This window comes from Cryptomeria japonica, chromosome 11 (genome assembly GCF_030272615.1).
Source record: "Cryptomeria japonica chromosome 11, Sugi_1.0, whole genome shotgun sequence".
Lineage (NCBI taxonomy): Eukaryota > Viridiplantae > Streptophyta > Pinopsida > Cupressales > Cupressaceae > Cryptomeria > Cryptomeria japonica.
The window spans coordinates 204,552,454-204,568,311 of NC_081415.1; the positions used below are offsets into that span (position 1 = coordinate 204,552,454).

At 35.2% G+C, this 15,858-nt stretch overlaps 1 protein-coding gene across 1 annotated transcript; it reads right to left on the minus strand.

Annotated features, from left to right (window-relative positions):
• Position 1: 1 nt before the first annotated feature.
• On the minus strand, positions 2 to 14,135 carry LOC131067652 (uncharacterized). Its single transcript, XM_058002748.2, has 6 exons — positions 13,655 to 14,135; positions 11,119 to 11,311; positions 10,083 to 10,982; positions 9,329 to 9,839; positions 8,916 to 8,997; positions 2 to 564 (listed from the first exon to the last, which is right to left on the minus strand). The coding sequence occupies exons 1-6, from the start codon at positions 13,682 to 13,684 to the stop codon at positions 361 to 363; spliced, it is 1,920 nt and encodes a 639-aa protein (XP_057858731.2). The 5' UTR covers positions 13,685 to 14,135; the 3' UTR covers positions 2 to 360.
• Between the last annotated feature and the right edge of the window lie 1,723 nt (positions 14,136 to 15,858).

Sequence of the window (15,858 nt, forward strand, 5' to 3'; positions counted from 1 at the left end):
GTAAAAAGTAAGAACAGAATGCGATATATATTAAGATAATGAAAATAATTAAAGAATCTACAGTTACATTTATGCAGATTTCAATCATCAGAGAACACCTACTTTACAACTGTTTATGACCCCATTCAGAGCTCCAACTTCTCTCTAAGGTGCCCACTCAAGTAAACATTATACAAAGGGCTTGCCTTTTATAATAAAGCTTGCAAAACGAATACCGCTGGGAAGAATAAAATGGAAACGACGTAAACAAGCTTAAGTCGCACTCGCCAGCTAAAGGCAGACATTCAATTCATAAAGCCATAAGTAATTTGAGGATGTTCGTCCCAAATGATCAAGTCCTGGAAGAAACAATGAAGTTTTTTAAGAACAGCAAGACCAATGGAAAAATGGCGATGGGATACGTCCAGTTTGGCGAATGTACTCCGCCTGCTGTGCTGTCTTGGCAGCTTGGTGACTTCGTTTGGCCTCTGCAGCTGCCCTTTTCTCTTCTGCTTGATGTCGAGCACCTGCTAGCTTATTCATTAGCTTTTCGTGTGCATGACTCCTCATCCGCTCTGCCTTCACCTGTTTATAAATCAAAAAAAATTATCAATTTTGGAGTTATCAATATCACAAAAGCTATTGAACTAATTGTAAACATTTGGATGACCAACTTGATTATGCATTCGTGTCCAACTTAAAAGCAAAGCTCCTGAAGAATGTTACAGTTTACAAAATTTGAAGTACAAAATCAAGAAATCATATCAAGCCCAATACATAATCCCATATCTTTAGACAGATAGATAGCTCTCTGGAATTTAACTGTGTTTCAGGAAAGTTAACTGCAACCGATAAATGTTATTTTCTTTGCCCCTCCTTGAAATGGAGTGAATCATTTGGATATGGTATACGTGTTCCAACTTCCCTCACACTTCTAGAGAACAAAAGTTGTAAATATTTTTATTGGATAAGTGGTTTATAAATAATTGGAGATGAAAACACAGATGACCCTTCAAGTAAGGAAGACTGCCCAGGACCACAACCCACACAAAAACATAAGCCAAAGGATGAAAGAGGGTGCCAACAAAAGTGAAGGCAGTGTGGATCATAGGAGAAAAGGACTTGAAATAATTAAGAATCACTCTAAAACCTTGAACCAGCCTCCCATTTGTACAAATTAGTCACTTTCTCTAGGGAAAATACATATCACAGTAGTAACCAAGTTTTAAGAAAGGAGTCCTTGATTTTGGTTCCATCTTTAAGTACTTTTGCATTCAATACGGTCCGATGGCCTGAATATGTTACCTTTTTGTCTTGATATAATGAAAAACAGGAATCAATTAAGAGTTTAGGTGATATCTTGATCGTAATCATAAACAGATGGTTGTAATTTACAAAATTCAAAATTCAAAATACAAAATCATATACAATACCAAGCCTAATCCTTAATCCTGTAGCTTTAGCTAAATAGACAACCATCCGAGTTTTAACTTTATGTTTCAAGATAGCTAACTGCAACTGATACATTTTTTTTTCTTTGCCCCTCTCTGATATGGAGTGGAACATTTGGAAATGCTCTGTTTTCCTACTTCCCTTGTAATTATGAGAACAAAAGGCCATTAAAAGCCTATTGGGAAAATTTTGTTTGGGAAATGATTTACCAATAATTGGGTATGAAAAGAGAGACATAACATTGTGTAAGGATGATTGACCAAGGCCACCACCACACAAGAAAACAATGAGCCATGAGATGAATAGGGGACAAAAATGAAAGCAGTGTAGGTCATAAGAGAAAAGGAATTGAAATAAAAACCAATATTAACATCACTTAAAAAAAACCTTGTTTGTACAAATTGCTCACTTTCTCTAGTAAGACTAGATGTCACAAGTTGCGCCCAAGTTTGAAGCAAGGTGAGTTTGATTTTAGTTTCACCTTGAAGGACTTCTGCATTCAACCTACATGAAAATGTATGATAAGCCCCAAAACACTAATATTCCCACATCATGGTGCTCTGAATTTTTAAGAATTCAGATGTTACATGCTAGGCCTGATGATAGAAAGATTTCAGATGTTACATGCTAGGCCTGATGATAGAAAGATAACCATCACAAAATATGCAATTATGTGGACTGTCCATAATACATATTCTGATTCAGTAAAATGGTTGCCAAGAAAACTATAATGCATGAGGATAAGTTATAGAGCTCATACATATAGGGTGGTTATCCACTGATGTCTTAAATGAAGGATATTTAGTGATGGTAGCTACATATTTTGTGTTTAAACATTTACCCAAAAAGGTTTATGCCAATAAATTCAAATTAAACATTACTGAAAGTAAAGAATTATATCACTACCCTTTAAATCCACGAGGCATATGCAAAGAAATAATAATTAAATATAATTAATTTCACTTTTGGCAAAATGCCAGATGTCTACGAGCATGGCAAGACATTTCCTTACCTTTTGATGTAAAGAGACTTAAGGAATTATGTCCAAGGGATGTGGTATAATAGTAGATCATTGAGAATTTATTACCAGGATGTTTGCATGGTGTGATCCCCCAAGCTACACAATACCCCAGATTTTCAGAGCATCAAAAGAAGAGCTTATCTTAGCAGTAAAAATTTGGCTTGATGAACTAATAAGTTATGGTTAGACATTTTGAACCCATAGTCATAAGTTCATAACATCGAGTGGAATCACAGAAATCATCTTCTAGTAACTAGCAAATGAGTGATGAACAGACTAATGTTGAACATAAAAGAAGATTTTTTCCAGGAGGTTTGGTCAATCATATAACTTTCCCTTTGAGCACAATGGACATCCACCCTGTAATGCTGGAGTTAATCAGCATGCACCATTAGTGCTCAAGTAGGCCTGCACGCACACTAACCCGACAACTTTGGTTTTTCCTCATTGTAATTGTTTTCCAAATGTGAAAGATAATTTTGATACTTTTCATCTTGCTATGTTATATGTTCTATGCTTCCCAACCACAAATTCTAACCCTAATGGTCTATTTCTCATTTAAACTTGAAGTTGCTAGGCAAATTAAACAATGGAAAAATGTTCAAACTTTACCTCAAAAAAAGGTATTTATCATTTCCTGACATATCTATTTAATAGAAAGTCAGAAAGAACATACAAACATGAATTAAATAGGCATAGGTAATTGTGTTAATATAATGAACACAATCACTACAATGGTATTTGCCTATTTATTACACATTTTTATGTTTATTTTGATGTCTAAAAAGCATAATAATGCAACTTGGAATCAATAAAAACATAGGAACCTGAAGAAGTGATATTATGGGAAGAAACTCAGCAATAATTCAGTAAAGGGTTGACTCTGCTTGTTTTCCAGGAGAGAGGACTCATTGCAATTACTGAGTCTAGAAGAGTATCTGACACTGATCTCGTCAGATGTAAAAATCTATATTTTCATTTTGATCTGACTCTACATCTGGATATGGTCAACTCAACTCCAAAAGCATGCATGACACAATTGAATGAAAACATTGCTTCTGACTGTTTCTGAAATATACTCAAACTATTGAAATACAAGGACTGCAGGCAAGTGAAATAAAGGAAAAGAATTAGTATAGAGAATACAAGAGTTCAGCTTCTATCCAAACAAAACTCTGATGGGAATTTCCAGTCTCCAAAAAGAACAATAAATATACTAAGCTGATTTTAAAATCTTTGAAAGCGTGTACTCAACTTGTTTATTCTGGATAGTGTCATCACCACAGATGTGACAAGCAAGCAATAAATTGCAAATAGAAGTATTTATTAGTGATGACTAGCTATAGATTATTGAATCACACAGAAGGTATTGTAAAAAGGCACGGTCTAATAATTTAACATTTTGATGCAAGATTGGTTAATAAAGGAAGTTAATAACTTGTTTGTTCTCAGCCAATTTTGTAGCATGCTTCCTAAGTTAAGTGAAATTAAACTTTGAATGCACTTAATAAGGCTACCCAGAGCTAGCAAGGGGAAAATTTCAATTGTGACAAAAAAAAATCCTTAAACTGTTATGCATTATGCTATAACACAGTTCCATTAATGTTGCAGAGATCAAGACTATCACTACCAAGCTCAAAATTTCCATCGAGAAGAACCTCTTTAAACTCAACAAGATGAGCAGCTTTGTGGTCGCAATTACTGCCATCAATTAAGTGACTGTTAATAATTACTGGATCATCACAATGACCTCAACTTAAGATTTGAAACTATCTTCCAACATTGTTTCAGGAAGATTGATAAGAGGCACTCAACAGTTGGCAAGCTTCAGAGTGACCTTGTGGGCTAATCATCATTCTATCTACTTTCTGCTAGAGGATCTTCATGTGAACCAAAAATGGTAAATTAGGACTCTCCATTATGATATCTCTAGATCGTAGTACCAATACTTTTATTTGTATCATGCACTCTGGACACCTTAGTGTGTTAGAAGTAAGGTATAAGGGAACTAATCGCGTTAGATCAAATCCATTTAATGCTGCCTTAGATGGGATGATATGATCTATGAAGAGCTGCCAATATTATCAAAGGAGGTGACTGCATGTCGCATAAACATGCTTATTCACCATTCTCTACTAGCCCAGCCAGCTTGTGAAGGAAATATCACAGCCTCCTTGCCCACCCCAAGGTTGGAGATAATTCTCAATAGCACGCAAGGGATGAATCATTTTCTATAAACACTTGTGCTTGTGGAGACAACATCCTAGAAATATACTTAGATGTACACAAACATCCCCTGCTCCTAGCGAGACTTCACTCAAGCACAGGCACTAGACACACAAAGCATAAGATGATATTTTGTTTCATTGCCAATGCCACAAGTACCAATTAAGCAAATGAGAAATGAAACAAAAATTTATAATCAAATAGGACTGCCTTTATTGGGGTCTTTGGGAAGATAGTAAATGGAAACCCAAAGCTGTCAAGGCCATGATTAACATTCAGAGGCCAATGGCTTCAAAATTTGTTGAACATATGAGTGGGTATGACTTTTCTTTTAACAAGGATCTTAAATCCCAATCTAAAAGAGGAAAGATTAAACATGGGAAGAAACTGGCAAGCATCAAAACATTTTGTTCAGCAAGTACAGATTCTTCTGCAGGCACTTGGAAGATGACAATAAGCTTTCCTGTTTTGGCCTTTGCTAGGACAAGTTATAAAATTTGCTGCTTCACAGACTGATCTGTCATATTTTATGGCTCTTTTGGTCTGAAGTCAATATCCCTATGGTTGTTGGGCTTGCATGCTTAGTACAGCCATTCCTGAGAGTATTCAGTGTAGGTTTGTTTAGGTTCTCTGTTTCTCAAGCAAGTCAAGGATTTGGCTTAAATTCTTTTCTAGCCTTTCTCACTGCCCTGATTTATATGCTTTAGGCTGACGTTTGTGCTACTATAACTTATTCATACTTGTTACTTCACCTGATCAGAAAACATAAAACTACATTGATCAAATACAATTGTTACCAAGAGATGCTCTAGATCCTTTTGGGTATACAAGAATGTTTTAAACATATGAAATTACATACTTTGAGAATTGTCCACAAACTATTGGGAAATCAATTCAAGAAAAAGTTACAAAATATTTAATGCTCATAAACCAGATCTGAAGAGACTAATAATTCTAACTTGAGTAACAGAATAAGAATTTTACCACAAATATGATTATAGGCAGATCTCTTTATCATTTTGATTCTTTAAATCCAAATGATTTTTCTTAAGAAAAGGCTGTACAACTATTTTTCACTTCAAACTTTAAAGGGAATGTAATTGGTATAAATAGTCCCTAAACTAAATACTACACCTTAAAGTTTTCCAGCTTGGTGACATTTTTATATGAGGGTCAAATTAGTTCATAAGCAAAAAAAGAACATGGAATTGTAACAAAGAAAGTCATAATGATATAAACTACAGCTTCCTAACTATATGAAAATATAGTTAGTATGCATTATCAGTATCCTGTTACTTAACAGATGGCCCAAGTCATAGAGATAGGTAGAACATTATTATTATTTATCAGAAAGATGACAGTAAGAAGCTTCATTTAAGTGACAAGCACAATAACTGTTTTGTCTAGAGGAAAGCATACTAACATGTCAGGAAGGTATTGTGCAATAATCACCACCACAAAAAAGACACACGATGTTGTTTATAACTTCATACATCTCAATAGCCAAAAAGCCGAATTTCTATCAGTTTTCTAAGACATGTGGATGTGCAAATCACCAACGAACAGGTACATAATCCAATTCATATCAGGGATAGCAACATGAAAAGGACTCAAATGGAAAAATCAAAGATAGGAAAAGAAACATGCAATAGCTTTCCTAAATAGAACCCTCACAGAGGATAACAAAGTCTTTATGAGCAAGTAGATTTTTCATAGCTCAGGTTACTATGTATAAACGCTGAACCAAGCAATAAATATTAAATATATATGCAAACAAAATTCATATGACATAAACATCAGAAACATAAAAATCAGTGCCTATCAAAAACTTTAAGATAACGGTAAGTCATTAATGAAGGCACTGGGGGTCTAAGACTTGTTGAAAAGAGGCCCCATAGCTACAAAAGGTGCCTTACCATGATTGGGGCTGTCATACAATTTATGACACTGATAGGCGAATCGCCTTTAGTTGAAAGCTATCCAGGTAAAACCAGTAAGACATAAGGCCCTTATTCAGCTCTGACAAGTTTGCCAGTAGTCTGAAGTTATGAACAACTACCAGATACCCAACAGGCATCACAATTATGCTAATATACCTCATTTGGTTCCATTTATCATCAATATCACTCATGCATTTGCCAGATGTTTGTCACAATTCATGTGTTGTTCATGAACGTTTCAAGTTAAGAGAGAATAGGAACCACTATGAACATAGCAGCTACCAACATCTTCAATTGGTTTCAAGAATTTAAGGCATTTCAAACTTTCATAATTGTTCAAGGGAGAAAACCTCTAGTTATGTCATAATAGCTCACTCTTGTAAATAATCAAGCATTTAACACAGAGGCAACTGACACAGCAGAAAACTTGATGCAAAAATAGGAACTTTAGAAGATGGCCTGTCGTAAATCAGCTTTTGACCAATGTGCACCAATTTAGCGTCACTGGCCTGAAGCTTTTGGGTTTTCATTTGAGTTGAGTTTGATTGAGTAGTTACTTTCCACTGTGATAGAGCGTTAAATTGATGCAATGACCAATTTTATCTTGGTTAAAATTATAATTCTTTAGCTGTAACCCCACATATTTATGCAAAACTTGAAAATGGTAGCAACCATAAAGCTTCTAGTATCAATTCAATTGCATTTTATCTTCTTTTATCTCGATGGAAATGAAAGTTAAGATTTTATTACCCAGAACACGGCTAAATTATTACTGCTACCTATGCTATTTTTATGTATGATAATAGCGATTGCATTCATAGATTCTTTGTCATAAGCTACAGTGTGAACATGTTAGCATGTTGCATTGCATTCTAGTCACAGAAGAATTGTACTGGGATTCCATACTGATTGAGTGGACAATGGCTTGTGAAGGTAGTATGAATCATAGTAATATTCGACTTACAAGGCATTAACAAAGCAAACTGAAGGAGTAAATGGAATTCAATTGCCTAGTTTATGGTGGATTCCATACTGGATAAATGGACAACAGCAGGTGGAAGTGGTATAAGTTATGAACCATAGTGGTATTCCATTTACATGGCATTGACACAACAAATTGAAGGTGTAAAATGAATTCAAAATTAGAAAAACCAAGCAATCAAAAAAGACTAAAATATTCAAAAAAATGCAGCAACATAAACTGCTAATTTTATTTCATGCCAAATGTAGTGCGCATAGAAAAAGAAACAAATGTAAGACATAAATAAAGAATTTGTTCAATGTTGCCAACTACACTCTCAAATTCTCAATCAAGTAACCCTTAAGACTTAAGTCTTACAGAACAAAACAAAATGCAATTCGCATACGAGGCTCCTAACTACTTAAGAATTTGAAGCCAGAAACCTTGTATCCTTGTTCTCCTCCCTTAAACTGTAATCGACATTTTCAAATGTCTCACCTATGCTCTGAAACAGGTTGATTCTGGAGCAAAAAGTTAAAAAAATGATAAGGAAATCAAAAACACAGGTTTTATTGAAAAAGTGGGCATGATTTTTTTTTAAAGACCCACAGGTTATTCAGTGATCCACAACATTTTCTCGTCTTTTTCCTGCAAAAACCAGATTACTCAAAAAAACTGGCCAGTCAGTTCTGAGTCCTGACACAGCCCCAAACCCAGGTCTCAGTCAATCAAGGTTATTTCCAGTTATTGCTACTGGTACGATCACTTATATATCATTGCTTGCTCCAATGATTTTTGCATTTGTGTTTGATATAGTAATTATTAACTAATATAATCAAGCACTACCTATGTCCAGGGTTACAAGAAAGTCCAGCTGGTAGAGAGAGTAATGCTTAAATCTTGCAATTCCTTAAACTTGTGGTAAGAGGAATTGAGGCACTAAAGTTGGATGACTCGTGCTCTTAGCTATAATTATGGGCTACCTCTATCCATTGAGAGGAGGAGGGATAACCATCCTGTTAATTAGTCACAAGAGATATCATAAATCAATCTAAGCATGTAGCTTTCTTTTGAGGAATATGGATCATCTTCTACAAGGCAGTACCACACCTGACCATTCAACATTCATAACATTTGCGGATCAGCATTTAAATGAACCCTGTAAAATCAAGCATCTTGAGTATATGTGTTTGGGTTGCAGCAAAGCATTTTGTGATATTCTCTCTAAAAGAAAATTTTCAACTGAGAATAGAAGCAGAAGGAAAGGTTAAAATGTTTTCCAACTTAAGAGGTTTGAAAGCACAATTAGAAGAGAGAAAAGTTGTAATATGATTACCTCTATTCTCCTCATTTCAGCTTCTGCCTTTGTCTTTTGATGATTTTCCCATGCTTCTATTTTAACCTCTTCACGCCTATATCTGTGAGGAGAGGGCTGTTCAGTGCTTGCAGATAACCACCATGATAGTACATCACATTAAATGAGCATGTGGGACCAATCAATTTCAAAAATGCTGCATGCCATTAACTAGGGAAATTCAAATTATTTACGGAGAGAAAGGACAGATACATTTACTTATACACACATTGGCATATTTCTTGAATATTTTGAAAGCATAATACAATTGTCAGAGCCTAAAATCCCGGGCAGGCATACAATAGCAATTAATGTTGAGCCTAGCATATTACACCAAGATATACCTTAATAAAACCCCTACATAATTCATGATAACCATAAGGATAACAAATGACCTGGCCATATACTTTGCCTTCTCTGCCTCCTCCCAAGCTACTGCACGGGCTTCCAGAACAGTCAATGTACTTGGTTCTGAATTTCTGTTCTTCTGTGATCTTGCATCATCCTCTTCCTCTTCCCGTTTACTTGCCCATGCTGCAATATTAGCTTTGCCAAGCTTCTCACCAAGAGCAATTATTTCTTGTCTGGTCTTTTCATGCAATTCTTTTTCAGATAATTCATGTATATTTACTTTTCCTTGACAATCTAATTCATTGTCAGTCCCATCCATAGGTGAGGATGCTGGTGCAGCTCTTCCAGGGGTTGATGGTCGGGAAGAAATAGGACTCCGCATGGTAGGTGATGTTGCTCTAACAGGAGTCCCTGTTCTTGAAGGCTCTTGGCTGGCAATGGGAGTCATCTCTGTTCCCATATCCCTCATGGCAACTGATCGAACAGTAGAAGGAGGTGGAACATATGATGGAGGAATATGCTGTGCGAAGGAATGACCATTCTTGCTAAATTCAACTGCAAAGTCCAAAGTTCCATAGCTTAATCTCTCCTACAATCAAATGATAAAAAAAACCATCCTATGCCTTCTTCAATAAAAGAATTTCCCTAATCTTTTCCTAACAACAAAATATTTACATTATTTAAACACTCCTAAAATATGAAACGGCATTAGAAAAAGGAGCAAATATTATATTTTGAACTGCATTTAAGACTTTTTAAGTTACCAAAGTATTCAAGATATTTCATATTTATGCTTACTAGCTGGATCTGCAATGGGCTTTTCAATGCGAAGTGAGGGCTTCAGCAGTGCCTCACCATCTCCCTTTGGTTCACCAGGGACACAACATGAAACATCCTCTAGAGAATAACGATCCAAATCATTAGTTCTTGTGATAAGATGTGATGCTGCTGGTGGCACAAAGGCAAACTTAGATGCTCCACCATCATCCATCCTTGAGACAGGCTTATCAGGATAGACCTTTTTAGTCTCTCCCTCCTCCTGATTCAAACTTCTTCCATCTGTAGTTGTAGGTTCAGTACCTCCCAAGGCATTTGATGCACCTTTTGCCATGTGAATATTAGTGCCACCCATTGGACGACCTCCCTGACCCGGAAAATTAACTTTTCTTCCAAGTCCTGCAGCTACACCTTGCATTTGACCAGAGCCAGATTTTGATTTAGGTTTCATGTGACTGTCTCCTGAAGAGTGGTTTACCAGCCACTTTTCTGCATCATCCCACTTTGATGGAGCAGGTTTAGAATGTGGTCCTAAAACCCGCCGATGAATAGATCGATCCCCTTTGTGGAATTCAAAGCTAGATACACTGCCATTTTCATGCCCACTGTCATATTCAAAATTGTCATCTTCAAAAGATCTCATTGCATGCACAACATTCAAATTTCCCGAATATTCCACCTGTGTATTGGTAGGTTTTGTGAAATTCTGAACTTTTAGTTGAAAATGATGATTTTCTTTGAACTGAAAATCCTTCATAGATGCCAAGTTTTGAGCTGCAGTACCTAAATCAGGAACCTCTTCACATGCAGATGTTGTGGCAGATAATTTTGTTGGAAAATTTGTTTGAAGAGGGTGTCCAACATCATGCACAGCATGGCCATTCTCTTTGCTGTTGAGGAAATCTTGCATACCACTAAAACCTATCACAAATAATAGGCAGAAAAGTCATTATTGTTTCCAAAAAGATGTCCTAGTATTCACTGAGACATATGTATCCTATTCCAGTTTAACCCTTGCATGCAATGAATAAAATCACCAGAAAAGCTGTCAAATTACCTTCATCATCGACATTTCCAGAACCTGATGACAACAAACTGTCTCTCCCACATTCAACAAGCCCAACTGTATCTGGTCCTTCTTTGGAAGAAGACAAGGCAGAATCAAGTTCTGAAGCTTTCCTTCCTCGTTGTACACCAATAAGCTTGCGCCTTAATTTATTAGGTGACAGACGAGGTGATATGACTCCTGTCTGCGTAAATAACACAAACACTTATTTGTTTGGAACCTAAAATTTTAAATTATTTTTCTTCAACATAAGGATTCAACACAACTTCCTATATGTCAGAGAAAAATTTAGGTGCTCTTTCCAGTTCCATAAATTATGATAAACAAATCAAGACCGAAAAAGGACGAGGAGATTTTAGTGTCACAGGCATGACTTTACACCACTCACATGTCTTTATCCATAAGAATTCAACACAACTTCGTATATGTCAGAGAAAAATTTAGGTGCTCTTTCCAGTTCCATAAATTGTAATAAACAAATTAAGACTTAAAAGGAAGTGGAGATTTTAGTGCCACTTAGACCACTCACAAGCCTTTATCCAGTTTTAATGATACAGCAGGGGCAACTTCTGGCACCAAAGACCAAGTGCAACACGGAACTACTTGATTTGTTGAAACTCAAACAAAGCATGATAGACTAAAACTAAAGTTTTGGACTCTAAAACTAAGACTATGCACATGTGTCCTCACTTTCCACAAGCCTCAAATTTTTGAGGTGATTAAAAGAGAAAAAATGACGAGACAAACTAATGTCAAGCTTTTGACTGATAGATATATTAAGTGCCAGATTGTTTTAGTGCAAAATCATCAGCAAAGGCTGATGACTTCAAAATCCAAACCAGCAGAATATCATCCACAAAGGCTAGGTTCACTAGTGATTTGGATGTCTTTTGTTTCATCAACCAGAGCTCATTTCCATTTGTAGTCTAAGCCACCAAAAAGCATGTAAAACAAATGATACCATATGCAAGACTGTGACAACTTTGCTGGAATAGATATTCCTCTGACATGGCATCTCAGATGAAGGATATCCATGCTATATGGAAATGCCCCTGGGGTTGTGATTCCTTAAGCATCATTAAAAAATAATGCAAGGATTTTTGTATATAAGACTGAAACTAGTGGTAATAGACCAATATTCAAGGGCAAATCCTACCATTGAAGACCAGCCCAGAAAACAAACTTATTGCTTGTGTGACCTGAAATACGTTGGAATGTTTTTGCAATGTGGAAAGGGTCAATGTTTGTTTCTTGTAGTTAAGTACTATCTGGACAAAGTACAGAAACAGTCAGCAAGCCTTGAAATTTGTTTTTCTAGCATTCTTGCACTGACTAATTTTCTGTTCAGACAGAGTCTATGCCATTTGAAACAGGAGAAATAATTTTACAAAAATAGTATATTAACCAATTGTTAGATGGGTAACATATCAGAAAACCATTAGAGATCAATTAAAAATATGAACATTTCGCTGGTTTTAGGTTTTACAGATTTACTGCTGTCTTTTATGGGCTCTCATACAAACAGGGGCAAGGAAAAGTACCCTCCATAACATAATTCGGGACTTGACAGGAGCAACCAGGCAATCCCTCAGAATTATGTTCCGTATGTTTCCTACTCTGGTCTTTGCAGTTGCTGCTATTTATTTGAGTTATTGGTGGCAACTTTGATGTCTATCATCAGCCGATTTGAAAATAAACATTTTTTAGTTCCCTGATAGTGTGTGGAGTTTTGGCATTAGGGCTCTACTCAAGCTGATCACAACACTCTCTAACAAGATTGAATGTGAAAAGCTTACCCTGTACCATATCAAGTGGTACTCATCATGTACCCATTTGCCAACAAGGTCTTAATGGATTCACGGATGGAATAAGTCATCTTAGTTTTGAGGGCTGCTGCTTACTGAGAGGTTAAATGCTCTCTCACCTCCTCTAGTAAAGTGAGTTACCTATATAAGGAACTCCAGTTTCCAATCCTTATTCATCACCCATCGTGATGATGGGTCGCACAAAGTGACCTACGTATATGTTATCCTAGGCAATTTCTAATCTGAAACCTCACTCTTTGGGTTCATTCAGTAATCATAGCAATACTCATCTGGCAATCAAAAAAATCTACATTTTGAAAAATGCAGCTCCATGATCTAACCTTTCCCTTACTGGGTCCCCCTAATTAAATAAAGTCCTGAACTTCTATTACAGATCAGGATTCATTTATGAGCCACTAGAGCAAACTCGAAACTTTCAATTAACATCTTCAACAGAACCAGAGAAAAACCCACAAACCCATCTCCCTCCATGTTGCCCACAGACTCTACAAAACAATATCAATAAAGAACACATTGTGGCCTATATTGTTTAAGGCGATTAAACCCACGAGATCGATAACCTCAAGCTTTTTTATTCACCGCTGGGTGTACAAATCCAGTTAGAAAAACACCTTTTTTTCCCCCACAAGATCAGGCAATAACAAATTTCCATCAAAATGCAAACAGAAAAGCCAAATAAATCTGTTTTCAGTTAACTTTACCTGAATCTTATCGATTCTCTCGTAATCCATCCCTATGAATCAATCAACAAATCAGCTGCTCAAAACAAAAATGAAATTGAGCTTCATTTGCTATATCAGCAATGGTTAAGCATACTAAAAATGGTAGCATGGTTTCAGGCATTGGTGGTGTTAAAGAGATTGTTGTTGCATGCAAAAGGAAAAAGAGAGTCTTGAGCCCGAGGGAATGTCATGCAGCATATGACAGTGAAACTCCAGTCAACGCACCGCCCGAGGAAAACTGAGTCACAGACCATGTACTTGTTTAAACATGACAAATGCTATCATCACCATGAGTAGATTTACTATTAATGAATTTGTGGGCTATATTATTGTTAATTTGTTTTTAAATCTGCACCACCCCTTTTAATTATCTTCATTGGATTCAATGTGGTAGAGGGGGATTTTCTGTTTTTTCGTAACTCGGGGTTTGGTTAGATTTTTGAAAGCTGCGAGTGTGTGCTATGGTGTAGGTGGGAATCCTTTTCAAAAGAATAATAATTCCTACTAGTTTCAGACGTAGACCCACATGAGGCTCGAGATCCCAAGGGCCCCTCCCATCGAATTCTCACGAGACTCCGTAGATGTGGGAGCCTCACCCTCACCAAAAGTCCTTTGGAACAAAAGGGTTTTCCTTTCTCATTGCCACAACTTTTGTTTTGCTAGACTTTGTAAGCATTGATGAGGATAAAGTTCTACCAATCATGGAGTGTGAAGGGTTGTCAAACATCATAGAGTTAGATGAGTGATTAATGGAATAGATCAGGTTGTCATTTTCGACAAATTTTAATTGTGGTGGCTTATCAAATGATTTGGAAGGAGATCTTATTTATACATTTTAATTATTGAGAAGGTAGAGGTGGTGTCATCTTAAGTATAAGTTCTTGTGATCAAATTTATCTTAATCTTATTTCACATTGTAGGTTTTCATGTCTAATTTCTTATTTCACATTGTGTTTGATATTCGTGTCTAATTTAAGGTTGTAAGCATTGGTGAGGATAAAGTTCTCTACTTTTTTTTAAAAGTAATCTACCAATCATGAAATGTAAGGTCTTGTCAATTTCTAGCAAACATCATAGAGTTAGATGAGTGATAAATATGAATAGACCCTCTTGTCATCTTCGACGAATTTTAATTAGGGGTGGCTCTTCAAATGATTTGGAAGGAGGTCTTGTTTATACATTTTAATTATTGAGAAGGCAGAGGTGGTGTGGCCCAAGAGTTCTTTGGTCAAATTTATTTTAATCGTCTTTTAGTACTTATCTAGGTAATATTACGTGTTAGGCAACACTTTGGAATGTGTACTTTTTTACCCTTGCACGCATATCGGGTCCCACAGTTTGCATCTTACTACCTAGAAGCCAAAACAATAGCTATAAATAGTTAAGTCGCACGAAGTTAGCTATAACGGCTACTAATACATTTCTCCTATTTCATTCACTCAACTCAATTAATCAATTGTTTTGCACCAATGTGAAGTGATTATTATTTTTGTTTGAAAAATAAACTTGATTTTTATATAGTTGAGATTCATATTTTTTAACTTAATATATTGTAGGAATTATTTATCTACACTACGATTGGTTTAAAAAAACTAGTGATAGGAACAAATCTCTAGGAATAATAGATTTTTTAGATTTTTTTATTTCTTTTTCTTTTTTCTTTTTTAATCTATAACGTTGTAAATAAAGTAATTTTTCTATATAGATATATAAATTTTAATATTTTTTATTTTTCAAAAAATAGGTTTTTTTATAAGGATTTGATTCACACTATTTAAATTTAAATTTAAAAAAAACAAATGTCATGTACTTGTCGTCATAGTATTGTAATAAAAATTTTGGTTCTAATTTTAGTTATTATAATTTTGAATTGTAATAAATATTTTATTTTAGTTTTTAATTATTATAATTTTGAACCATTGTTATTTTGAAATTATATTAGTATAATTATATTTTTGCAATATTAACTATAACTCTTACTTTAATAAAATAATTATAATAATTATAATATAATATAAATTTTATAGTGAAAATATATATTTTTCTTAAAAGCATAACCCTAATTTAGTTTTAAAAAACTATATAATTAGAATTAGAATAATAAAATTAATCTCAAATTTAATTATTAATTTGTAGCATAAAATTATATTATTTTAATTATATTTATGTAATATTAATTCTAA